The 25,893-nt window shown below is 36.6% G+C and overlaps 3 protein-coding genes across 14 annotated transcripts; 2 read left to right on the forward strand and 1 right to left on the reverse strand.

The window, feature by feature from the left end:
• The first annotated feature begins 225 nt into the window (after positions 1 to 225).
• Positions 226 to 1,752, forward strand: LOC147492446 (mitochondrial uncoupling protein 5-like). Its single transcript, XM_086565725.1, has one exon. It carries the CDS (start codon positions 682 to 684, stop codon positions 1,591 to 1,593), a length of 912 nt encoding a protein of 303 aa, XP_086421851.1. The 5' UTR covers positions 226 to 681; the 3' UTR covers positions 1,594 to 1,752.
• REN1 (Rho GTPase activation protein (RhoGAP) with PH domain-containing protein) lies at positions 627 to 19,820 on the reverse strand. Of its 11 annotated transcripts, none has more exons than XM_086565721.1 (24): positions 19,342 to 19,807; positions 19,199 to 19,261; positions 18,983 to 19,031; positions 18,229 to 18,305; positions 16,385 to 16,455; positions 16,172 to 16,250; positions 15,075 to 15,219; positions 14,520 to 14,639; positions 13,985 to 14,062; positions 13,699 to 13,754; positions 13,530 to 13,599; positions 12,321 to 12,405; positions 11,868 to 12,111; positions 9,236 to 9,457; positions 7,820 to 7,898; positions 7,572 to 7,705; positions 7,427 to 7,464; positions 7,179 to 7,239; positions 7,000 to 7,101; positions 6,603 to 6,716; positions 6,339 to 6,508; positions 5,098 to 5,167; positions 4,534 to 4,734; positions 627 to 3,408 (listed from the first exon to the last, which is right to left on the reverse strand). In XM_086565721.1, the coding sequence occupies exons 1-24, from the start codon at positions 19,369 to 19,371 to the stop codon at positions 3,262 to 3,264; spliced, it is 2,505 nt and encodes an 834-aa protein (XP_086421847.1). In that variant the 5' UTR covers positions 19,372 to 19,807; the 3' UTR covers positions 627 to 3,261. The 11 variants fall into 11 exon arrangements, with proteins under 11 accessions (XP_086421847.1, XP_086421845.1, XP_086421848.1 ...); XM_086565719.1 differs by having other exon boundaries at positions 7,796 to 7,898; XM_086565722.1 differs by having other exon boundaries at positions 7,000 to 7,083; positions 19,342 to 19,804.
• Positions 19,821 to 20,643: 823 nt separating this feature from the next.
• On the forward strand, positions 20,644 to 25,153 carry LOC147492448 (uncharacterized). 2 transcript variants are annotated; one of them, XM_086565402.1, is made up of 6 exons: positions 20,644 to 20,979; positions 21,059 to 21,149; positions 22,825 to 22,997; positions 23,645 to 23,672; positions 23,814 to 23,922; positions 24,874 to 25,153. In XM_086565402.1, the coding sequence occupies exons 1-6, from the start codon at positions 20,740 to 20,742 to the stop codon at positions 24,953 to 24,955; spliced, it is 723 nt and encodes a 240-aa protein (XP_086421528.1). In that variant the 5' UTR covers positions 20,644 to 20,739; the 3' UTR covers positions 24,956 to 25,153. The 2 variants fall into 2 exon arrangements, with proteins under 2 accessions (XP_086421528.1, XP_086421527.1); XM_086565401.1 differs by having other exon boundaries at positions 20,645 to 20,979; positions 22,822 to 22,997.
• Positions 25,154 to 25,893: the final 740 nt, after the last annotated feature.

Consider the following 25,893-nt stretch of genomic DNA (forward strand, 5'->3'; position numbering starts at 1 on the left):
TAAATTTACGAAAAAATTGATATATATAAGCCAGTGTTAATGGAGATGATTCCTATGTTCACTAGAGAAAAAAATGGTATTGTGAACGTGATATGTAATATACTATTATAAATCAAATAAGCTATAGTGAATTTCTATGATTAAATGGTCATAAAAAATGAGCTAAATTTGATCAAAAGTATTGAATGAAAAAAAAAAAAAAAAAAAGTACAAAAGTGAATGTTTCTAAAAGTAGTTTCATAACCATTTTAAACATGCGTCATCATAAAAAGCAGATCATCTCCGCCCATACCCACCAAAACAGAAACTTATATTATATGGATACATCTGTAAATTAAAAAACCGACAAAATATAGTCCATTATTTAGGGTTGTGTACAAAATGGAAACAAGAGCCACTCTCTAAAACTTGTCCAACCAAAAAGGAAGCAGTCACAGTTTAGCAAGTGGTAAATTAGTAAGTCTAGCAAATTAGAAATGTGGGACCTAAAGCCGCGTAAAAACTTTTCAACGGACGGCATCTAAATTCTCATTTAAACAGCCAACATAGCCCTTTCCTCTTTACTTCCCATTTTCTCTCTAAAATACTACCTATAAATAACACTTGTACAGGCACAACCATTAAATAACACTTTTCATCTCAACGTTCTGGTATTATTAATCTTTGATCAAAATCTTAGAAATGGGTGTTAAAGGATTTGTAGAAGGAGGTATTGCTTCAATTGTTGCTGGGTGTTCAACTCACCCTTTAGATCTCATCAAGGTCCGCATGCAACTTCAAGGTGAAACACCAGCTCTCCGTCCAGCTTATGCCGGTTCCGTACCCGGATCCATACCACGGGTCGGACCTATATCCGTTGGGGTTCGGATCTTTCAAACAGAAGGTATACCCGCTTTATTTTCTGGTGTTTCCGCAACTGTCCTTCGACAAACTCTTTATTCAACTACTCGTATGGGTATTTACGACATTTTGAAAACAAAGTGGACCGAACCCGAATCGGGTCACATGCCGTTGGTACGTAAAATTGCAGCCGGTCTAATCGCGGGTGGTATCGGGGCAGCCGTCGGTAACCCGGCTGACGTGGCAATGGTCCGTATGCAAGCCGATGGACGATTACCCGTTTCTGAACGTCGTAATTATTCATCGGTTATCGACGCGATTAAACGCATGTCGAAACAAGAGGGGGTCACGAGTTTGTGGCGCGGTTCATCGCTCACGGTGAATAGAGCAATGATTGTTACCGCGTCACAACTCGCGTCGTATGATCAGATTAAGGAGACTATTTTAGCTAATGATGTGATGAAAGATGGGCTTGGGACTCACGTGACTGCTAGTTTTGCTGCTGGGTTTGTTGCTTCGGTTGCATCGAATCCAATTGATGTGATTAAGACACGTGTCATGAATATGAGAGTTGAAGCTGGAAAGCCTCCGCCGTATTCGGGTGCATTGGATTGTGCTATGAAGACTGTTAAATCTGAAGGGCTGATGGCTCTTTACAAGGGATTTATTCCTACGATTTCGAGGCAAGGTCCGTTTACTGTTGTACTGTTTGTTACGCTTGAACAAGTGAGAAAGGTGCTTAAGGATTTTTAAAGATGGAGATGAAATTATGAGCTGATGATGACGAAGACCAATTTTAGTTAATAAAAAAGTGCTTACTATGACTATTTTTTGGATTTTTCAATTACTGAATGATGATGTAGGTTCTATAATGTTTTTTTGGAATATTTAATGAATGATGATGTTGCGTTATTTAGTGGTTAGCAAAAGTGATTTTATTGGATGATAACGTGTGGTAGGAACGTGGTGATATCTATCATTTGCTGGAGTGCTAGGATTGGTCCGTGGATTTAATGAGAGCTGACATTGGCGCCACTTGTAAGTCAGGTTGGTTCCAAACTTCCAATAGCAGAGGATCCAAGAAAGAGTAGTGGGCATAGTTCCCTCCAGATTTCATTTGATGTGTTTCTTGACAAAAATATCAGAATTTTGATGACCAATGCGCCACTTCACCTTTTTCTTTTGACCTTGAACTCAGACTAAAATCTAAACATTGCCCATCAGTTTTTATTTCTTCCGAGCTAATTCAATCATCAAAGGTTTGGACTTTTGACTAAACAAGTAACAACTTTGGTACAACTTAATTTCTGCAATGGATCAGCAACACGAAAGCTACTTTCTCAAATGGAACCCTAGCCCAGTAGGCCTCGTGTCCTTTAAATTTTTCCGAATTTGAGTGATTTCAAGGAGATATAACTGAAAATGAGTGCCCATTTAAGTTAGGTTTTCATACCTACGCCCCTATGGGCTATGGGAGGGGACGGATCATCTCTAAACGACTAGTTTTTTTTGAAACGCAGTTTGTTGAATTAGTACTAGTTTTTTGTTTTCTTACTAAAAGGGATGGGTTGAAGAAGACATAGTCACTAAAAAGGGGAAAACTAGTCAAGAAAGTTGTGATGTTCGCAAAATTGCACACCACGGGTTCAAGTTAGGTGTTGCCAGCTTTGAGGTTGGGTTAGCCTCGTTCGACCCATCACCCATAGTATGTTAACGTCAGTTTTAAGGGCAGGGTCAAGCATAGCCTTATTCAAATTCCCAAGCTCTTACAGTCTTACCTGTCTCTAAAGACTAAACTCTCTCGAGACGTTTTATCTCTCAAGTCTGAAGTCTGAAGTCTGAACTACTCCACTTTTTTACTTGAATAGATATCTTCTTCGCAATGGCACAGGAGTTTCATGACATATACGTTAAATGCAGCAAGAAAAAAAAGATAACATATCAAAATCGCAAGCACTACAATTATTGTGTATGGCAAATATTGAACCCAAACAACAATGATGGGAATTGAAATATTTTATACTGATAACTAATATACTTGATTTCCTAACAAAAATATTACATTACATTTCTCTGATTCAGTAAAAAAAATGCACCCCTATAGTGACCAGATTTATTGTATGCCAACGATGCCATTTTTCAGTGTTCTTCTATCTCCCCATTCCATACTTTTTATTGATCAACTTAGGAGAAGGAACAAATAAACTCCAAAACGAAGGGGCATATAAACTGTACATGTCGGGGTCTCCATCTAACAGTCTCTCTGAGTTTCGTAGACCAACTTCTTCATAATTTTCACAACTTGTTTGCACTACCCTCCTTTGCTACCGAAAAGTACAAACACTAAATAAAACCATTTACATATACAGAAAGAAAGCAACACTGCTAAAGCAGACAAATTAATAACACCCTATATTTGCATCATCTGTGGTTCCGCCTTGGAAGCAAGCAACTGTCTGCTCCACTTTCAATGTTCTGAAGTTCGTTCACTATCTGAGTCCGCCGTTCCTTTAAGAAGTTGAGTCTAGTAGTAAGCTTTGACAGCGCAGATGATGTGGCAATAGCTCCCTGCTCTACATGCAAGGGTTGAGTTCAAGTTAACTGTGATCGATTTTGACTAATCAGTCATTATTGCAAACAAATAGACGTGACAAGCCTCACTGTAAGCCCATCTTAAAGATGCTAAACAAGTATTAGAAAAAGAAAAGACACAGTATAATTAGTCCTAGTGCTCCTCTAAGCTTATACCAGGCCCAAAGTGTGATAACCTGAGGGTATCCCACTATCCCCAAAAGGTGCTCTAGCTGGAACGGGTGAAGGTTGAGCCATGAGTTTAGTCCCTCAAGACTTCATGTGTAAGGTTCCGGCCAAGAGCTGTGGATCTTAAGTGACGATTGATATCTACTAAGCAGTAAGGCCTTCTGAGGAAAATTCCACACCTCTCACAGATGGTGACAACACGTAGGTCCCACATCTCAAGGGGTTATACAACTTTGAAGGAATGCAGAGAAAAGATTTAGTACAAAAAAGCACATCAAAAGTTTTTCCAAGTTTGATTTGTTTCTGAGGTGCAACAAGATTTTCACGGCCATCAAAAGTTCCACACCTTCTATGAAGACCGCAGCCGGAGTTAATTCTCACACCGTTTCTTTCTCTGTCCAAAACATGCAGTTCTTAAGTGCTGATTCACTATACTAGCAGCAAGGCATTTTGAGGAAACCCCACACCTCTCATAAGCAGTGGCTAAGTCGGAGCAATACTAGTGGAAGTAGTGGCAGAGTGGAAATGGTCGGCACAAATATTTTCCAAATTCATGAATCATAAAAATAGTAGGGTCAGATGGTTGATTTAACTATGCATGGGATGGTTTGATTGCAGATGTATCAGGGCCTCCTCCAAAACTTTCCTGTCTTTTATTTACTACTGAGGCACAGGAAGATTTTGCATAGTGATAAAAGTGAAGATCTTGAGTCAAGAAATTATCCCCCACCCTGCCAAAAACATTCTATAAAGAAGCCTAATACAGTTTCTGGGATATCATGACATGTGGGTTCATCTTCTAAAGAGATATATGAGCAAAAGAGGATAACAGCCTAGCAGAGCATAATGAAAATGCCTACCTCTACACCAGACTCTTTGGATAGAGTAACAAAATAAGATAACAGACTAGCAGAGCACAGCGGAAATGCCTACCTCTGCCTTTGATCCAGACTTCTTATAGTTGGATGAAGCACTTGGAGTAACTGTACCCGATGATGATGCAGTAGCTGGGTCAGATTTGTTACCATCTAGAATGCTCAAATCCATCTGTTGTTTCTCATACAGTTGTTTCTTTGGCAAAGATGGTGTTTCCTCCATTCTCACATTCCCACTATCCGCTCTGGAGAAAGCATCCTGCCGTACATGGAAGGGATTTGGGTATCAACACAACTAATAGTTGAAAACCCCCTCATGTGAACTTCAACTTCACAAAAGGTATACCCAGAATAGAATTGCCAAAAGAAGAATAACAGATTATATGCGACACTTTGGTATACTGTATCTCGTTGGAAAAAACTAATTTGTACGGTATCTACGGAAATGTGTCACCTTTGCAAAGTTATCATGACACATAAATAAGCAGGTATTCCACCACTTAGGAAATGGAAAGATGAATTACTTAAATGTTTTGTATCTACACCGAGTATTCTAAACCTAGCACACCAGATTGAGAAAATACTAAAACAACAAATAATGTTCGACACATGAAAGATATACCTCACTATATACTGAACTGTCACGAAGAGATGCAGTACTTGTGGCATCAATATCTTCTTCCTGATTTTTCCTAAATCCAACAAATTATCACAGAAAAAAACACACCAAGTATGAGTAATCTACCAGAAGTGCAATCACCTAATCTTAGGTTTAAGCACATTGCCAGACACCACAACAACTTTTAGCGAAAACAAAGGAAATTACTACAGAGAAACATTCATTGCTAACTAAGATCTAATCTAGGGAACCCAAAAATGCTAGGATACAGATGTGATGCAATGCTGTTTATCAGTAAGCTAACGTATAAAAGTTAAAAATTATAGTCGACCTTTCCAATTAATTCTTTGGAGAAATGTAAGCTCATTGCTTGAACTAACTTTTGGAGACCCTAGCTAAATACGAAGGACCAAAGCATTCTGCTTAGGACTTATTACATGCTATGCTTGAGAAAGAGAAGGCATTGCCTAACATGAAATCACGTATATGCCATCTAGAAAACAAACAGCTATAGTCACATATATAATCCCATATTGGGAATTTGAAACCGTGCAAAACAATAAATAAGCCTCTGGGGGTATTCTGCTCAGTGCAATGGGTTCTGAGTGGGAAGCTCCAATTACGGTAACAGTGCAGGCTATGTTTTCTGGCCAAAAGGTTACTCCATGTCAACTGATATAATAAATCAACGAGTTTGGCTCAAGGTACGCCTCACGTGAGGGGGCATGTTGAGATATATAACCCACATTGAGAATTTAAAGCCTAGCATCATCATACACAAGATCCTGGAGCCGCTCCACTCAAGACCAATTGCCTTTGATAAAGTGTAAACATTCATGAATCACCAGGTAATGTTTGATCTCCTTCAAATTTAAACACATTATATAAATAATAATATAGAGTTTCTAGTTCTAATGCAGTATCAGATAAGATATTATAGATTGGAAAAATCAATATCCGACAAGCACGTAAGTATCGAAAAAATAATATACATCTAATATCCAAAGTTTTGAATGACATCCAATTGTAGAAATATGGACTTCAACTTATATATGAGTTTCTACAGTTTATGGACACCTCCAGATCTACCTCAGCAACTAGGTCTCATACGGCGTCTTACTGCTTCACTGCTTCCTTGGGCAAATATTAACTAATATATGAAGAGCCCCGATGAGTAAAAGGCATTCCTTAATAACATTAATAACATAATATGAGTTAATGAAGTTGGAACAGGAATAACATACTGTCGTACTAGATGATTTTCTCTTTGCTGAGGTTGACCGCATGATCCACACACAGAACCATAGTTAATTTTACTTTGTTGGTTAAGCTGCAGATGGAGATCAGCAACCTTCTTCTTTAGACTAACAACATCTTCTTCTGCCTGAAAAAATTCCTCAAGCTCTACCTTTATCTGAAATTCATTTGCAAAATATAGGGTGAACAAGACAGCAACCAAAGTCTGGCAATAATTGAAAATTTATTCACTTCTTGTGAGTCAAACCAACCTTATCATCAATAGTAGGTGAAATAGTTGACTGTACCAGGGGATTATTCAACTGAGCTTCCATGGTTGCCCTTAGATCTCTCTCTTTCTGCAATTTCTCTTGCAAGCATGCAACCTGTCATAAAAAATCATTACTCGTCTCATAACTAACTGCAGTATGTTCCTTTGTAGGATAATAGAATTCCGACCAAAGTTTGTTGAAAGCATCTCTTTTATAAAAATTGAAAAAAGGAATTCGAACTAATAGAAAAGCACAGATCATAACTATAGCTGCAGTACCCTGATATTCCCACTTTTTAGTTTTACACATGTAGTGGCTTTAAATCACGGGAGAGTAAAAATTCAGTAATCTGAAATCGAACAAGACAGAAGCAAGAGTTCAGTAATCTGACACATACTTCTTGCTCAAGAGCTGAACGACGCTCATTCAATGCCTTCTTTCGTTGTTCCAAGCTTGCATGCAGAACCGAATTCTCATTAATCTGGATGAATATATTTTCCTATGAATATTAGAGTAGTTCTGTTTAGCAAGGTACTACTGCTTGGAAGAGACATAATCAGAATCAGAAGACTGTACCTCTTTTTCAATTTTGTTTTTCAAGTTAATTTTAGCAACCTCAAGCTTCTGCATTTCAGCCCTGAGTTTAATATGGTGAATCAGCTAAAAGTCGAGCTTTGTAAAAGGCAAAGATAGGCTAATTGTAAGTAAAATATGGCTTAAAGAGGAAGACGAGAAGTAAAGTGTGTGTGTGGGGTGGGTGAGGGGGTAAGAGAATGAAAAAGGCTAAAATATGGATTTGTAAACATAAATGCTACTTCACTTACTCATCTTCATCAGATTCCATTGAGAGATTCTTTCTAGCCTGGGGGGTCAGACACAAAAAGGGTTAGCTATTTGCCTAATTGTAAGGAAAGAAACACATAAATTCTGAATGATCCATCTGTGAAAATGTAGTAAGTAATAACTCACAGAGCTTCTGGCCCAAACAGCTGGGCGTCTGACACCGGGCACAGGTTCATTTAATTTGTATGTAGAATCCGTGATGAAAGAGGAAAGACCCTGATCAGTTTCCTCACTTGCCACACTTTCCGAAGCAGGGACATCTTCCATAAAAAATTCAAGAGGCTCACTAGGTTGCACTTCTGAACTAGTATTACATTGGCTCTGCAAATTACCATTACTCTTTACGTTACCATTACGAGAAGAAGGTTGAGTACCAGTTGATGTCATTTGACGAGCATCAAAAACTTCACCGCCTTCAGCAGACCCAAATTCTGAGTCAGAATCTTCAGAAACCTACATTTACGAGTAATTCTTAAAATTCAATTCAGCTAGCAACTTACTTAGTATTTCATATACTTGCATGGAAGATAAATAAAATCTGAAAATTAATGACAAATGAACAATCGTAAAAAAACAGAAAATTGTATGTTATGTAAATACAAAACAAAATGCAGAGTTGGAATGAAAAAAACTAAATCCCAAAACCAATAGTTCTACAATTTCTTAATCCCATTTGCATACATGTAAATCAATTGATTTCAGAATTTGCAGAAACTCTCACCATTGAATATAACACTGCCCTTATTTCTTATCACCATGGAACTAATTATATCAGTGACAATGCTTAATATGCTTACAATTTAATTGATTTGATGAAGATTAATAATCAGCTTGAGCAATGGATATGTAAAATCCATAATTATGTCAAAATCACTTGTGTATGAGTTATGAGTAGAGAAAAGCAGTGGAAAACAGAGGCACTTTGAGCATACATGATTGGCAATTTAGAAGCTCAGATGGGCGTTCAAAGCTCAGTTGCGTCACCGTATTGAGTTGCATAGTTAGTGTCGGGATGTTTAAATATTCAGTATTTTCCCACATGGGCATTTAAACATCTTGGCAGTTAGAATCAAGCTCCTTATACCACCGGGGCACAAAACTTAATCACTCACCATTCACTTTCCACCAAGATACAGGGCATAGCCTAGCCAACACTCCTGGGTGGCAGGTGGCTATTATAAGGAGAAAGAGGTGCCAAAGTAAAACCTGACTTGCAACCTCTCATACATGTGTCACCCTAGCTGTCTCGTAAGCATAAAACTCAATCATGTAAACAAAGAACAATGTAGCACTAAACTATTAAACAATTATCAATTAACGTAACAAACTTTGTTTCAGGATGTGTTTCACTTGTGCAGTGAGAAGGATTTAGTCCTGGAAACAATACAACCTTTGTGGGAATGAGAGAAGTAACATGGAAATAAATGTTACTTTCATTCTGGAAGCAAGTAAAATAAAATAAGCATGGAACTACCCCTAACAGTAATCAAGTTATAGCAAAGAGTCATATGAAGGATGAAAATGAAAATTAGTATCAATGCCAATTCACTTTATACTGGTATATTGCTATTTAAGAACCTTACAACCACACACAGCTATATGACAGAGAGATGGAACAAACATGTGAAGCTTATAACAGTTGACTTAATATGTAGAGCATCCAAGTCAATAGAAACCTTAAGTTTTTGACAACTGCTTCCACACCAGATGCCAAACATCTAAACAGTTTGTGTGGGTTTTCCAAAAAAAATAATATTGGAAATGCAATACTAAAACGTGTTGGTACGAACCTTATTTTCATAATGACCACCATGAGTGCCAGAGCTGTCACTGATGGTTCCACTTAATGCATCTTCATCTTCTGTATCAGCTTCGAGAGTATGTGGAATGTCAATGTCCTCATCATCATCTAGAATTTCTTCACCATCAGTTAGTTCGTCCTCCTCACTCCCACTCTCTTCTGAGTCAGAGTACAATTCAGGAGAAATACAACCCTCCGGCAAGGTATAATCCTGCAAATGCTTTCATGAGTTCATGGAGTGACGCCTTAAAAAAGAAGCGGTAACACTTATAGTTCACAGAAATATATAATCAATAGGTTAAAGTGATCCCTGATATCTACATATTACCAAAGGAAAGCCATCTGAAATTCATCTGGCAGCTTCTCACAACTTTGACGACGTTACATTAAGAGATAGTAACAGCCTTGCTAGCTACTAAACACGGCATGGTTCTTTTTCTCATGGTATCTATTTCTGTTTCATATAAATGAGGACCATAGTGGTGAGCTCATAAGCACAGCTGCACACTCAGCAAGCTGCTATTCTGTTTGAAGATTGATGCAGAATATACAAGTGTATTTATTAAAGATGGATATCCAACTTAAAACCAATTGGTGATAAGTGGAGAGGCCCCAGGACTTTTATAGTTTTATGTGTGGCTTAAGATATCCCATGTGGGACTAAACATCTCAACATGCCCCCTCACGTGTGGCAATACTTGTGCCTAACACGTGGACAAACATACTTGGGCTACGTGGAGTAAAAAACTATGCCCTTTTGGCCAAACATAATAGCCCGCTCTGATACCATATTAAATTTGGGGGATTCATTCAACTTAAAATCAATTAGTGGAGAGGCCCCAGGACTATTATACTTTTATGTGTGGTCCCATGTGGGACCAAACATCTCAACAGTATTGACTTTCTCTAAGCAATGATAACATGAAATTATTGTCTTTTATCATGATTATTTAGTTAGTATAGGCATCGACGTACAGAATAACAATGCATGATTATCCATTTTGTATAACCGAGGATACAGGAAGTTCAAAATGGACCTCAGACAAGTCCAAAAGCTTAAAACAACTTGCAACTACGGTCGATATGGAATCTTAAACTTGAAGCAACCAACTCGAAACAAATCAACAATAAGTAGAGGAGCTCCAAGATCTTACATACCATGATGCAAGGAATTAAACACCATATCTGGGACTTTAAACTACATACCTAAACATGCCCCCTCACGTGGTGTTAAATGAGCCAAACATGTGGACTTATTTATTAGGTGGCATGAAGCACATAGGCCCTTTGGGTCAAATGCTGAAATAGCCTGCTGATACCATCTGAAACATGAAGCATCTGCATCGAACCCAATTCTCAATGAGAGGAGTGGTCCCATAATCTTATTAACCGTGCTACACGATTTTAAACGCCTGCTGTGGGACTTCAGATTATATATCTCAACCGAGAATAAGCTGATTTTCAATGAAGATGATCTCCATGGTGGGAATATTCCACAAAATTTCAGCTCTTATTACCCAAGTGACATTGACATGGATATCCCACATGGGTATGAACTATGAAGTATCCGATACGGAGAAGTACGAGAAGCTGAGGTATATAACCTTTAATATGTATGGAGCTCGTACCCGACAACTCGACAAGGATACTTATTTGTGTATTCGGCACGACTTTCCTTTAGTGTTGATGTTACATAGGTTATTACATGTCCTCGGGTGCAATGTGTACAATCATGCAAACAGATCCCATTTATACATTAGTTTGTCCTCCCAGTCGTTATTAATTCCTAAATATCACGACTAAAGCACTGCTGTACTGCAGCAACTGTTTTCGCTATCAAAGAACGTGCGTTGATCAGTCACAGTAAGAAAGTATTGTCAAATTCAATAGTAGCATTTACTAGGGGGAATCGGAGAGATAATCCTCATTTTCTTAAGACAAATAAGTTGAGGAGTAAGGACAACAGCCTCTTGCATAATAGACACCAGTAGCTGTAAAAGAAAAATCAACAACCATATATAATACTGTCATGCACATCAATTTCCTCTGGACTCTGAGGATCCACAGAGTCAGGAAATCAGATCTTAACATCCAGAAAAGAATGCCGCTACAACCATAAAACATGTGCGCAAGCATTACGGGTAAAGAGTTATCCAATGAGTCAATGACTGAAGTCTTTCAGTGGATAATCAACTGCTTGTTAAAATATCACTAAATGTATTTAATAAGTTATATTCAAGCATTAGATGTTTAGTTATAACTCATAATATACACAACTAAACTTTACTTGTGGAACAGAATGGCAGACGAAAATCAAGAGCATATGCTTTAGGGTACAGATGAAAATTAGCAGTGAGAAAACTTCTGCAAAATATGATGCCTCACAAATAGTATCTATACTAATTCCACACCAACACAATGATTTCTAAAACTTCCTTCTAATCGAAAAAATAAAATAATACTTCCTTCCACAAACATAAGAACAGTCAATTGCCACATGAAGTGTAAGTTTCTCAATGGGGATTACTATTAATGAGAAAAACAGAAGCAATCAACTTGTAAAGAAAGAACCATTCTTACATGGACAATTAAAGTAAATAAATATGATATATCGAACTTACCCCAAATAAGTTGTCATACTCCTCCAGTAAAAGAATGACAATAGCTTGAGCATGGTTAGCTGCAGCCGCTGCTTGCAGAAGTTGAACAGAACCATCCCCACCCATGCTAAAATCATGTTCAAGCTCACAGTCACCTGCCAGAAGGGGGCGAAGGAGCAAGGGTGCCATGCAGGCAGCTACAGCAGAAGAACTCATCCGGTTCTTAGATTTGTGAGAAGCCACAATTTGCATCATTTTAAGTACCCTGAAGTAATACAAACAAATGAATAAAATGAAAATTCTACAAACAAAAATAAAAATTGCTAGAGTTCTTTTCTGATAATTTTACAGGAAAACATCAAGATAGTGAAATGACGAACTTTGGTACCTAATAAGAGACTCAAGCCCCCTATCTCCAATTTAAAGCATACTAAAGAAATATTTCATATCCAAAATCAAAATCTAGCAGCACACCTCTGTAATAAACGCCGATTTGGCTCTGGGAATGTTTCCGCTATTGCAGTGCGCATTGCATTAAGTCTAGCCCCACGCTCAGTTCCTGATCAACATTTTACAAGTGACCAACAATGAGATATAAGAAGCTCAAATCTATTAAGTTATGATAACTAGCCTGCGATGGATAAAGTGAAACCCCAACCAACCAATTAAGAGTCCCTGTTCCCACTTGTAACATAACAAAGCAGCAATAAGGACAAATCAGCAGAAAAACTGCTGTCTTGTTATTACTCTCCAATTATCGCGTTTTTGCTCCTCTATGCTCTAGTTTTTGCTTATCTTAAGTTCTTAAATCTATTTATCACCTTTACTAGTTCAATACTTCAATGATTGAGAGCTGACAACATACCTATTGAAATGGAAACATGTCTAGATTTTTTTTTTGGTCGGTAAATGTAATTTATCTATATGAAACCAATCAAAAGATAGTAGGATGAGTGTCCTACTAGTACAACGACAAAAAAAAAAGACAAAAACTAGATACTACAAAGCAATGGTCTCTGATCAAGGAATGACAAGATGTCTAGATTCTTAAAGCACTCATTGACAAGGAATGAGATCCCTTCATATGATTTATAAACTAACTTTGACTTTAAGATGGTAATATGTAATTTGTTTTGTTACACTATTAATTCTGGATTGACCATCGACATACCCTTAAATCTGATCAAGTATTGTGCTTGTGGATGCATTATGTGGCATAAATTACGAGACATGCTCCTCTTTAATATGTGATGTCAAGTTGTTTTATAGCTTTTTCCGCATGATTGCTTCAAGAAGAATACCACGAAACAGTTTTTTTTAGACTAGGTATAATAGTGAACACTGTATAATGCTTCTAATCATCTGTATGTAAGCCTTAGGTCAGTTTCCATGAGACACATTGATCCTATCCATGTACATATATATGTCGTCGAAACGTGGATACTCTAAATGCTGGAATGAATAGAAAGGAAACTTGTACGGAACATGGGTGGGACACACCTAGAACTGGGGAGGAATAATATTTCCAAATACGCTCTCAAGGAATTGAATTTGCAACCTCCTACAAATTGATTTCCAACTCTAAGAAGCCCTAGTGATTTTTAACTTGAATTATGAAAGCTACATATGCACAAATTGATGTTTAAATCTTTTCAACATATAAATCTGGAATAAAAGACTTACTACATGCATCCAGTAGAGCATTGCAACAAGATGCCGGAACTGGCGATGATGGAAGTGCTCGAATAACATGCTGGAGTAGTGCATAGACATAAGACAAATTACAGAAGTTCATATGACAAAGAATGCAAAACACAATGTAAAATGTAATCTTTGAGAAACCCGGAATTACCTTCACACAATCAGCAATTAGATGTGCATCTTCCTCAGAGGAGAATTCGTTCTTCCCTAAAAGTATGCAACATCACGAGAAACACTTTAGGATAAGATATCTTGACTGAAACAAGAAAGGCGCTTGAATAGAACTGTAGATAACTTGCTAGCTCAAAAGATAACATCAAGCGAATGTGTTGTCAAAATGTATGTTTAAGGTATTCTCTCTCTTTATTTTGTCTCCCAGAGGATGATTAGATAGTCAAAAGAAAATTAAGAATCACAATGAGCCCAAGCATACAAACCCTCTTCATATTCACGAACTCGACGGTTTACATCGTCAACATCAGCTGATTGTCGCAGGATTCCTTCTACTCTGACCCCTGTCAAAAAGACCTTCAAAGGTTAGAAGAAAAGTCTGATCATATTTTAGATTGAGAAATTTTATTGCTTGGATAATATGAAGTTGCACTGTTACGCAGGTCTGTCATCGTACTTGGGTAAATTCATCTTTCAACAGTATACCCAACCAAAATGAACTACATATTAAGTTCACTTCAGACCTTGATCTATAAATATCAGATAAAACCACAAATGGTACCTATTAAAGTTCTTTTATTTATGGGAAACATCTTGAGGGCGTCCATCACAGGATGGTTAGGGCGTCTCCGACCCGATTTTTTCAGGATGTAAACCCTTCTCTTCTAGGGAAATCTACTAGGGCCGTATACTTTTTTCTCTTTTCTTCTTCTTCATCTTTTCGTCTTTCTTTCTTCTACTCTTATCGAACAATAGAAATATAATTTAGCAGTATCAAATTTAGTAGGAGCAGGATCCTACCATGTTGTTCAATAAAAGTAAGTGCTTTCTCCAAGAAAGATGGGGTTCCATCGATATCTTCCAAAGCAAGCAAAATTGGTCTACCAACAACCAAAGACTTCACAGGCAGCCTTTCCGTCCCTGCGACATATATCACAATGTTAATTACACATTTGACTAATGATCTCAAATAGAGATTCAGTCTCAAAGCCATGAACCAATAGATAAGTCAAAGTTTGACCAGTGAAATTTGATATCTTATTTGCCTATAATAAGCCTCTTATATTTGTGATCTTTATAGTTCCCATTGAATGACAAAAGAATTAAATCGCTAAATACGGTAGGGAAAAAAAGATAAAATGGAAAAAAGAGAGGAAAAATGTGCACACGCTTTCAATTACTGCATTTCATGAGCACCTGTAACATTTCATGGTGATACATGTTCCATATACATTGTGGAAGCAGCTGCTAATAGCATTTTTAGAAAAAATGTATGAAACAACTGTAATGCACTGTGCGCCTTTTAGGCGACAAGTCAACCAATATATGCATAGGAACACGTCAAAAGGAGCATACATTGCTCGAAGCCTCCATCAACTGTATCAGATGGATCATTGCGGAAGATGCCATTCTGCCCCATCACGAGAGCTGCACTTGGTGCTTGTGCCAAAGCATTCTCAAGTGCGATCTTCCAGTCGTACAGATCTTCTGAAGTTTCAGCCTTCACATTGAAAGAACAACATTGACATTACCATAGGCAAGTATCCAGTTAAATCTAACAATAAAGAACTTGTTCAGATCAGATGGGACACTTTTTCCATCACTAGTTTCTCCTATATCCTGTTTAGGTTTTATGGATTTTTCAGCCATTTTTCTCTTTGCTTTACCTCCTTTATATCTGGCCTCTTTAGAAGTAAAAAGCTTGAGATCCTCCTAAGAACTGCCCTTGCCGTTATTTTGTTTATAAGCGGAATTTCCCCAGTTGCAATTTTCTGTTATTTACTTTATATCCCTCCTCCATGAACTTAATTTTCCTTTAAGTTTATAACTTCTATCTTGTCGGAATAATATGTAGGTTGTTCACACACGCGGCCACGTTATGCTGGATTGTTACTGCCTTACTGAGACTACTTGAAAGAGAAGTAAAAGACAGTTACTTCGATTATTGATATTCCCAAGAAGACAAATTTAGCAAGAATCAAAACACAGAGGACTAACTGATTATAGATCAATTCTTTAGGGCCAAAAGATGAGAAACTAATAACAGACAATGACATCCGTCATAACACCTCTAACAATCTAGCATAGAGTTATACTGACCACTAACCCAATATATCAGGCAGTACACATCCTCTAGGTGTGACATAGGTAAAAACTGAAAAAGTGTTGAATCCTCTGTATGCAGCTCATATAGGGAATGACATATCCTACTTTTCGTCAATACTTCACTTTATTCAGAATGAAACTTGTGGGGGGTTAGGAATACAGATTAGTTAACATCCTCATAGGAGGAATTGACAAAACTAAAAAAGAAAACAAGGGTTTAAGAAGATATCTTAAAAACATGTTTTAAAAGAAAAAGTGATAGATTATTAAGGGTTTAGAGATACAAATGAACTTGTGATGGGGAATGTAGGTTTTGTTTATAAGATCTTTCAGTAGACTGTAAGCACCTTAAGTGTGAAAGCTCGTCCATCACGACCATCCGGAAATAGCACTGTCAAGAGTTTTTTATCTTCTTTGACAACCACACTGCGTTATAGACTAAATAAATGTTAATAGCTAAATAAAAAACTTGACATTATGTTTATTTACTAAATTCCCATTAGACGATAGCATAAAATGATAATATTGAATCAAAAGTGAGCTTAATAAAGCATGCCGACCTGCCTGAATTATTAAGATCAATACCACCAAGGGTCAAATTCACCTCACCCCCTCTTTGAGGAACAACACTCTGGAAAAATTAAACAACAGTCAGTGCAACCTACCATAGGCTTGAGAGTTCAGAATGCTAGTGAGAAAAGAACAAAAGTAACTTAATGATCTAAATCTACCTTAATCAGAAGATGTGTAAATTGAAATTAACCACGCCTACAAGTAAAGGCTTAAAACAAGGATCCATAAATAAAACATGTTTGCAAGTAAAAACAAATGTATCCGAACAAAAAAAGTTACATCTAGAGCACGCCTTTACTAAAATCTACGAGATCAATTAAGTGCTTGAGTCTGGTCAAGGTCGGTCTAATTCAACCCTCTTTTCTAAGGAAAAGGACAATCATAATGGTTCAGAAGAGATCAAACTTTTTATTTCTTTGATAACCAACCAAAAGCATTTCAGTAATATTAAAGCTATGCGGAAGTTTATCTCTACCATAGTTCAACCTCAGTTTTTGGTACTTCAACTCCCTCACTAATTTTCAGCCCATCATTGGTCAACTTTTTTTTAATCAACATATTACACATGTATCATATTTTAATACAAGACATGCCTGGTTCTAAAGAGGAGGAGATTGATATTGAGGGCACTAGTTTACCTACCATAGGAAATTGTGTTCATATAATTTTATCAGGCATGGTAAGATGTTAATATACAAGACACGCCAAAATGTGGAAGTTCCAATATACTACTTCACTACACATAAGAATGGGGTGAATGAGGGCAAAGTTATCAACAGAATAAAGTTTAAATGTTTGAAGTGGAGTGAGCCTCAAGAGCACATTATGGGCAGAATGTGGTTTATGTATGCATGAGAGTCTCTTTGTAATCAGCTTATTTTGAGTTACGAGTTTATGAATAAAAGCATTGTTTCTTTTATGTTTTTTCTGTGTGAGATGAAGAAACCTAGATTTGGATATAACAATAGTGTTTCAACTATTTGAAGCTTCCGCCAGTAAAAACACATCAATGTGACTGATGCATTCGGTAATCCAATCATATTTGTTAGAAGGTAGTATCACGGGCACCAAAACACAATCTTTGTGTAAATATGCAGGGGTGGCACCCCATTCTTCAATTCGAATAAATAAGAAACACACATCATGTAACTATTGGTAGAAGAGGAACTGTGCAAATAAACTTCTCATATTCAACGTGGATAAAATAAGTCAGTTACGGACTTATAAGACCTCAGTAAAAAAAGGCTGGTCTTTCTAGGAATATGAATAAATACATAGAAGAACAGATGTTGCTATTCCTAAAATGCATAAAGAATTAGCCGACACTTCAAATTCCAAAACTGATACAGTCAAACACTCACCCTCCATAATAAGTCTGTATATCACTATCGTTTCGGATTTCCTACCTTTAGCAAAAAAGATGCAGGAAATTAAGACTTATGTCCTTCTATAAAACTATTGCTCTTACTCTAAGTTCACTTTACATAACATGGATTTATCTAAGCCGCACCAATACCTAGCTACATCATAAACATGTACCTTACCCGTACCTGGTATTTTAAGAGTAACTTACAAACATGTGCCATCTTTTCTTTTCTTATTATTCTCTCCTTCATTCTTACCTTTCAGGGTAAGTAAAACAACAAGTATTTCACAAGAAAATAACAAGTAGTTACCTCCACCCATACACATATAGCTATCAACACAAGAAGATACATATAAAGCTAATAATTCTCTTGTAAAATTTGTAAATTCAATATGACTCTCTTGACTATTATGGAAGATAATGTAATGGAAAAACAGAGCAGAGAGAGAGAGATAGACTGCTTACCGGATCACTCCTAAAGAAGACCAGTGACGTACGGGTCAAAATAAACCACCTTTTCTTCCATGATGTCCATCCAATTCCTACATATTATCCAAAAATATTATTTCATGGAGAAAAATACAGTTTTTTTAAAATAAAGCAACATATTTAGATTTACAGCGTTTTCAATTTTATACCAACAGAAATGAACAGAATCCAAGTTCAAACAAAGTTTCTAATTCTTTCATAGTGCTAGGAACAGTGGAGACTGTGCTTTGGAGGCCCTTGTTATTGGATTTGCAGGTTGTGATTGTTCTTCATAGTAGGAAAAGCTCCAGGAATTGAGATAACTTGTGGTTTTTACTTCTAACTTTACAATTTTTCCACGTAAAATTAGTGTGGTGTATCTTTCATCTCCTTATTTGCAGCCTGAAAGTTTAATACTGTCATTGAACTTGGGGCAAGTTTCGACTTATCTTGGGAAGAAGGACTGTTGTTCCAGCATATTCAATTATCTATTAATGTCTCGAGCCTTGTAACTCTTCTACAAAGTTTTCTTTTCTGGTTGTGTTCACTTAATTCCACTAGATCCTATTACTACTTTCTATAATATGATGATATGCTCACTTTCCTACAATATTGGACTTCGGATGACGAAATTTTACATGTAAGTGACAATTAACACCCCATTTAATGAAAACATGCAATTATAACTACAGATCAATATTTAAATATACGCATTACAAACAAAAGAACCGATTGAGGAAGAAATAAACACCTTTGGATGAAATGAAAAGTGGCCCACTTTTGAAAACCTGCAACGACATCTATTCAAAATAGTAGATATTATTGTTGAAAACAATTGGAACAAATAATATAAGACCAAGTACAATATATAAAAAAACATGATCTAAATTCTTTATATAAAGAATATTTGACTCACAATGCAGCATTGCAAATTCATATATAAGATTAAAAATAATATGAATATTACCGTGTTTCCAGCTCGAGAACGCAGCTGATCAGCCGGTGGAGCTGAGGAAGAACCACCATCTCCCTATAAAAAAATAAAATAATAAATTAACAACACCAATCCGATCTCATAAAATATTTAAAAGAAATACATTTTTTTTATACCTGATTCGTATCGGCATTTCGAGTACCCATCCTTGATCAAGAAACTTGCATTTACATGCATTAAATAATATATAAAAAAACACACACACACACAACTGCACGTTGGATATGAACAAGATCGAGATCAAGAAATGTATTAGGGTTCGTCGTAGAGAATGAGAATGCAGGAAACAGAAAAAAAAAATTAATAATAATGGGAAGTGTTTAAGGTTTGGTTTGGTTTGTACACGTGGCGTTAAAAGAATGATGTGACCTTTTTGTGTTCTTTCACGAGTGGCACCCTGATTTCTCAACTAATCGTCCCCGTTTGTGAAGCAACTGACTTTCAAATTGGGGGGTCCCGGAATTGTGGGAGTTATGTGACACCTTAACCATCCAATTTTTCTGTTGACACTTTTTTTGGTGGGAAAACGTGGAGGGTAGTCTTGGCACTTTAGATTTGTATACGAATTTCTTAATTACTATTTTTTTTTAAATATATATATTTACACGTATATTGTATGACCATTTACATAGTCCCATACTCCATTCAGTCCATTGTATGTGTCGAGCGTGTATTTAGGTTATCAGGTGGCATAAACACGTCGAGTAACGCCTCTATCACCTTTTTAGGTGAGATGCAACACCTAATTTGCCTTTTTATGGATCAATTTTCTGGACTAGAGTATCTCAAATCAATCCTTTTACGCCCAATAATATAGATCTTACATTAGTATTTTGGGATTTTTTATTTATTCAAATATCCAGCCTATTATATGAACTCCAAAGAAATTCTGCTGTGAAAAATAATAAATTATAAACTAATTTTTGGTAGAGATATTCTCTCAATAATATAGATTATCTTTAGAAAAAATCATTACATTTGAAAATGTCTAGACATATCGAAAGTTGTTTACAGTATTATAAAATTATTTACCTATCTAGCTTTTTCAAATTTCAAAACAACTATTAACAATGTTAAATATTTTCTTTTGTGCTGATTTTTTTGTACAAATTTTTTCCAACTATCTTCATAAAAAATCCATGTTTGATAGTGGAGTTCATTTGGAATTCATATAAAGTGGGGGTTGGCTTAATATCCATATAACCATGGACAGAACCAGAAATAATGTCTGGGGTGTGCTACTGTGCTAGTAGAAATTTGATAATTTTTCAACTTGTTTTAAAACCAAACGATCAAAAGCCTTGGAGTTAAAAAGAAGTACCGTACAAGGAAACAATAACACAGTCGTCAGTAACAGACAAAACGACTTCGCGCCATACACGACACAATAAAACATATTCATTAATAAACACGTTTCTTAATATCAAGTTGACCCTTTCTTTCACATTATTGATTATTTCATCAAACCACTTTAGCTAATCAGAACCATTTAACTCAAAACTTTTAGCTTTTCAATGGATATTAAGATCACTAATTCAAACCACTCAGTAATCAAAACCGTTAGTGAAGGGGAATTTGAAAGAGATCAGCTACGTGTAAAGAGAAAAACATTGCAAACAGTTTTAGAACAGTGTCAAAGAGCACTTGAATTGCTTAGTAACAAAGATGGTGATGAGGCCCAAGAAGAGGAAGTGATGGATGATCATGAAGGTTCTTCTTCTGCTTCTCAGTGTGATGACTCCGAAACTGCAGAGGTAAAGGGCTAATTTAAAATTGTTTGTTTGTTTGTTTCTTCTGAACCTTGTTTTTTATGTGTATCTTAATAATACACAGCTTTGCCACCTTCTAAAGTCTAGAGTTGAATCTCCAGACTTTCTTGAAAAGCTTGGGAGCATCCATTTGTCAGTTTCACAACATAATGCTGGTAAGCGTTTGAGCTAATTTTTTCCCTAGCAATTGTTGTACTTCTCCTTCACTAAGGTTGATATGTTTTAACAACCTTAATGATAAGAATTACGGCATTTGTAGTCATGTTGATTTGGAGGAATATTAAGGTTTCTTTGAGATACTGTCCCAATACAAACTGCAAAAAATAACCGACCAAAAAACAATACTAAAACAAAATAAAGTAACTTCTTTTAGTATTGATACACAAAAGAGGTGTCGAATGCCATCATATTTATTAGAAAAAGGCAAAAAAGGGCCTCTTCTTATTTTGATCGAGCCTAGCATACTTACTCAAGGCTTTTGCTAAACCTATTTTCATAGCTGTTGATAGTAATATAGTGTTTTAGAAAACTGCTAACAGTGGAGCGAGCGAATGTGACAAAGACTGGGGGGGAGGGAAGGGAATTGGAGAAGAGGAAGAAGGGGTCAGAAAAGACGAAGGGCTGTGAAGGAGAAATGGTGAGGGGCTGCTAGCGAAAGAAGGGAAAGAGGAATTGGAGAAGAAGAAGAAGGAGGGGTCAGACGTACTTCTATTTCTATGCCGCCACGTGTCCTTTTTTTTGTCCCCCTAACACAAGAGTCGCTTCACTCAGACTAGTCACTTATTCTGTAAAAAACTAGTGAACTGGACACAAAAATGGTCTGGATGAACACAAGTGCTCTGTCTTTCAGAAATACCTCCACATCTTGAGCGACCATCCATTCATCCAAATAATTATTTTCACACACGGAATTTGTTGGAACAGATTCGCCTACTGAAGGTGTGGGCGTGACTGAGCCATGTGGTGCTATGTGGTGAGGCTGATCATGTCGACGACTCAATGTATCACGAGGGGATGGTGCCGAATTATCTAGGAGCAGTAATGTAGGGAGAAATGTTGCCTCAAATGACAAGGTGGTGGTGGATGATTGCCCTCGGAGGTTGCGTAATGAAAATCTTAATGAAGGTAATGTTGGGGAAATTGCGAGTAGAATATACAATTGTCGAAACGATGACGACTCTCGGGATTGGATCAAATACATGGTCGTGCCATTAGCGGCCAATTTGGGGATATCATCTAGTTTGGGAAGTACCAGTCTTGAAAAACTTTTCAGGGAATTACATATAAATAATAGAAAGGAGTGTGAGATTGGGCAAACAATGGGGCTTGAATCGGACAATAATCAGGGACATGATGAAAATTATGTAGACTAATTATAGGGATGAAAATTGGGATCCCATGTCTAACTTTGGATGTAGTTACTTGAGAGTATGGGATAGAACTGAGGGGTCATTATAGGGGCTAATCATAGTATGGGCATTACGTTCTTGGGAGGTGTCTGGCTTTCCAATGCGTAACTGTTGGTACATGTAAGTGAGTTTCTCTATCACAGTTGTAATCCTTTTACATCTTAATCAATAAATTTTACTTATCAAAAAAAAAAAAAAAAGGATTCGTTTAAGCTGCATTGCGTTACAAATATAAAACTATAAAATTTTATAAGCAGTCTCCTTAACTAGGATCTTTCTAGTCCCATTTATATTGGATGATAATAAATGTATTCAAGTTATTATGTCTGAGATCCTGTCTTTAAGAGCCAATGTGTAATTTTCTATAAGCAGGACCTATGTCTATTATAGTAATTTAAAATATCTATACGGATTACAGCAGAGGAAGTTAGCTCCTGGGACGTGATCAATGAAAATGATTTATGGGAAGAGGGCAATTTTGGTGGAGGCACAGATTCAGACCAAGAATGTTATGTGCTTGTTAAGCAAGAAGATATAGTGGAAGGAATTGCATGCTTCACTGCTGCATATTTGTTGTCACTAAAAGAGACTAAAGTATGTATTAGTTTCTTCCTCCTTTCCAGTGTAGAGCTTTGATTAGTGTTTATCCTTTATCAAAAAATGTGTAGTCAGTTATGTCGTACTGTTGGAGATCACATCTTTAGTTCTTTACCATACTTATTTAAGCATATTTTTCTTTGAATTAAACTGTCGGAAAATGATACATATACTAAGGCATATTATCTAGTTTATTCTTTATTGATTTTCTCCTATACCATATTGTGTAAGATAAGTTGTTCAGAGAGAGTCGGATGGGGAGGCCCATTAAAAGTACACATGATTAGTTAAACGAAAAAGAACAAAGGCAAGGAAAAAATGCTATGTTATTATGCAAAGTAGGAGAGCTTCGACTTTCCAGCCAAAAGTGAAAGCCTTGAGAGCAATTCCCTTTAGGTGTTGCCACTGCTCACCGCTTACATTAGACAAAAGTAAGTATTTTGATGTAGCTCTCTTGGAGAGTGCAGATCACTAGTTCACCCCTCAAGTGTGTCTTCAATCTCCTTCAAAATGTTGGAATATTAGAGTTTAAACACAATGTTTTGCACTTTGTACTGTAGCAAGTCGGGCAAGCCATGTGTTTAGTAGTAGATCTTTGTAAGTTGTTTGGTGACGTTTGATAGGTTGGTTGTCCTTTTATGCAGGAACTATCTCCCAGTCAACTCCAAGAAGGTGAGCTTGGTTACAGAAAGTTACTTACATTTGAAGGATGCATGATTATGTTATTCCATGGTTTCTTCATCATTTTGTTTCATGTAATCACCAATTATGAATATTCAAAGCAGCCAACATCTATCTTGTGGTTTATTGTAGCTCTCAGCAAAACATTCTCTTTGAAAAAGAGAAAAGGCAAACTTCAGAAAGCTTGGAATGGAAGTAAATTCGTTTACAATGTAGCATCCTGGGGAGCAACAGCAGTTGGGTAGGTTGGTTAGGTGTTGTAAGCCACGTACCTAAATGATTTTATAAATATATATATATTGTTGTTTTCATATGCTAAGAATATCAAGATATGATGTTGATTTAAGAATGTAAACAAGGTCATATATTCTCTATGCTTCACATGTATTTTGATGAACAGCAGAATTTGTCGGACATAAGGTGGTTATTGATTCTGTAAACTTGAAAAATTTCCAGATGAAATTTGAACTGAAACAGGGGATGAGTGGGGCACTTGCTAGGTCTTTTACCACCAAAATCCCACAAAAAGGGACATGTTAGAGTTCTAAGGGACAGTTGGGACATCTCTTTTTAGTTGAATTTTTTTTGGTGGACACACCTACCAAGTCCCCACCTAGGACTCATCCCCTGTTCTAGTTCAAATTCCGTCTGCAAAAGCTTACAAATTGAAGGGAAAACGAGCACAGGCTATATTTGATGCATATCCATTCTGCTCTTCGTTAACCATTCTTGGAAAATCTAATCACGCCCTTGATGTATTTTGTTGAGATAGGAAACTTGAAGTATATAACGTTTATGTTGGCTATGGTACTGTTGTTATAGACATGGATCTTCCTGCTCTCCGTCTTTCTTTCTTGTTGGATTTTCATTCCATTACGTACTAAGGTCTGAACTAGCAGCCGAATTAGGAATCACCATCATATGCAAAATTCTTTCGAGGGGGTGGATAGGAGATCATTAAATTGGTGAATCTTTGTGGGTCATATATCCCTCCCAGTTGAGCTGTAATACCATATTTCCACTTTTCATCCTACCTATGTGCTGTATGCCTGTATGTTTCTATCATAGTGCTTGTTCTATTTATCTCTGAACTGAAAAATTAGAAGATGGGAAAACGAAAAGTTAATACTCGCAGCATCCTCTTTTAGACTGCTGCAAGCTTCTTATGATGTATTATTATTGCTCCAAACAGGATATACCAAAACCCAGCACTGCTTAGGGCAGCTTCTGTGGCCTTTTGGACTTCCTGCCATGTTATATCAAAGCTCTTCTGATTTCGCTGTGCTGCTTAGTGAATGTTCTGATGATGAGGTGGGTCTGCTCTGGTGCCTTGCAAAACCCTTTGTAGAATCCAAAACTTTGTAAATATGTTGTTGTTGTGAGTTTTTCTGCCTTAAATTGAATTAAAATTTTTGTACAAATTTACATTGGCTTAGTTCTGTTGTGTTGTTATCAGAAATTAGGATTGTATAGTTTGTGTTCCTCCGAGCCAAGGCAGAAAATCTCGACCTCGTTCGAGATCTCGGACCCCCAAAAACCGATATGTCTTGTTCATCTCGGAAATCTCCAATTTGGTATAAACTGTCGGAAATATAAAAAATCTCGGAAATTTCGAAAATCTCAGAAATTTGGTTAAAAAGTGGTCAACAAATCAAACGAGAAATCTGTACATCTAGTTCATCTCGGAAATTTAGTTAATAAGTGGTTAACAAGTCAAACAAGATATCTCATTCATCTCGGAAATCTCATCGAGATCAAAATTCATTTTGGAAATTGTGAGATATTTAAAAAAAAAATACGTTGAATATTCGGGTGAGATATTTCAGATATTTCAATCTCGGACCCTTAAAATATCAAAATATATCGTTGAGATCTCAGACATCTCGTCGAGATTTTCTACCTTGCTCCAAACTACATTTCCAATTGTAATGACAATTATTCTTTGACAGGGAACTGTAACATTTAACTTTTGATTATAAAACTGAGTAATAAATCACTGTGTAATACGAACCAACCAGCATTTTTAGCAGGATTTGATTTTCTAAGATGATGTTTTCCACTTTTCCATACTCGCGCACAGTGGTGTGTGAAGTATATGGAAAGTCAAATGACAAACGATGATGAAATCTATGGAAACAAATAAATACGAATATATGCGCCGATATATCATATTTTAATGTGCCGATATATAGTAGCTCACATTTTGGGTTGG

Source organism: Coptis chinensis, chromosome 6 (genome assembly GCF_015680905.1).
Source record: "Coptis chinensis isolate HL-2020 chromosome 6, ASM1568090v1, whole genome shotgun sequence".
Lineage (NCBI taxonomy): Eukaryota > Viridiplantae > Streptophyta > Magnoliopsida > Ranunculales > Ranunculaceae > Coptis > Coptis chinensis.

What these genes read in the sequence shown, in the direction of transcription:
- REN1 (XM_086565714.1), bottom strand. Translation starts at nt 19,371, where the DNA reads ATGGGTACTCGAAATGCCGATACGAATCAG. An exon ending in TGCTCTACTGGATGCATGTA is followed by an intron (nt 12,406 to 13,529) that starts GTAAGTCTTTTA and finishes AATGTTGATCAG; the next exon opens with GAACTGAGCGTGGGGCTAGA. An exon ending in GTTCAGCTCTTGAGCAAGAA is followed by an intron (nt 6,717 to 6,999) that starts GTATGTGTCAGA and finishes TTTTTATGACAG; the next exon opens with GTTGCATGCTTGCAAGAGAA.
- LOC147492446 (XM_086565725.1), top strand. Translation starts at nt 682, where the DNA reads ATGGGTGTTAAAGGATTTGTAGAAGGAGGTATTGCTTCAATTGTTGCT.
- LOC147492448 (XM_086565401.1), top strand. Translation starts at nt 20,740, where the DNA reads ATGGATATTAAGATCACTAATTCAAACCACTCAGTAATCAAAACCGTT. An exon ending in AGTTTCACAACATAATGCTG is followed by an intron (nt 21,150 to 22,821) that starts GTAAGCGTTTGA and finishes TACGGATTACAG; the next exon opens with CAGAGGAAGTTAGCTCCTGG. An exon ending in TGGGGAGCAACAGCAGTTGG is followed by an intron (nt 23,923 to 24,873) that starts GTAGGTTGGTTA and finishes TGCTCCAAACAG; the next exon opens with GATATACCAAAACCCAGCAC.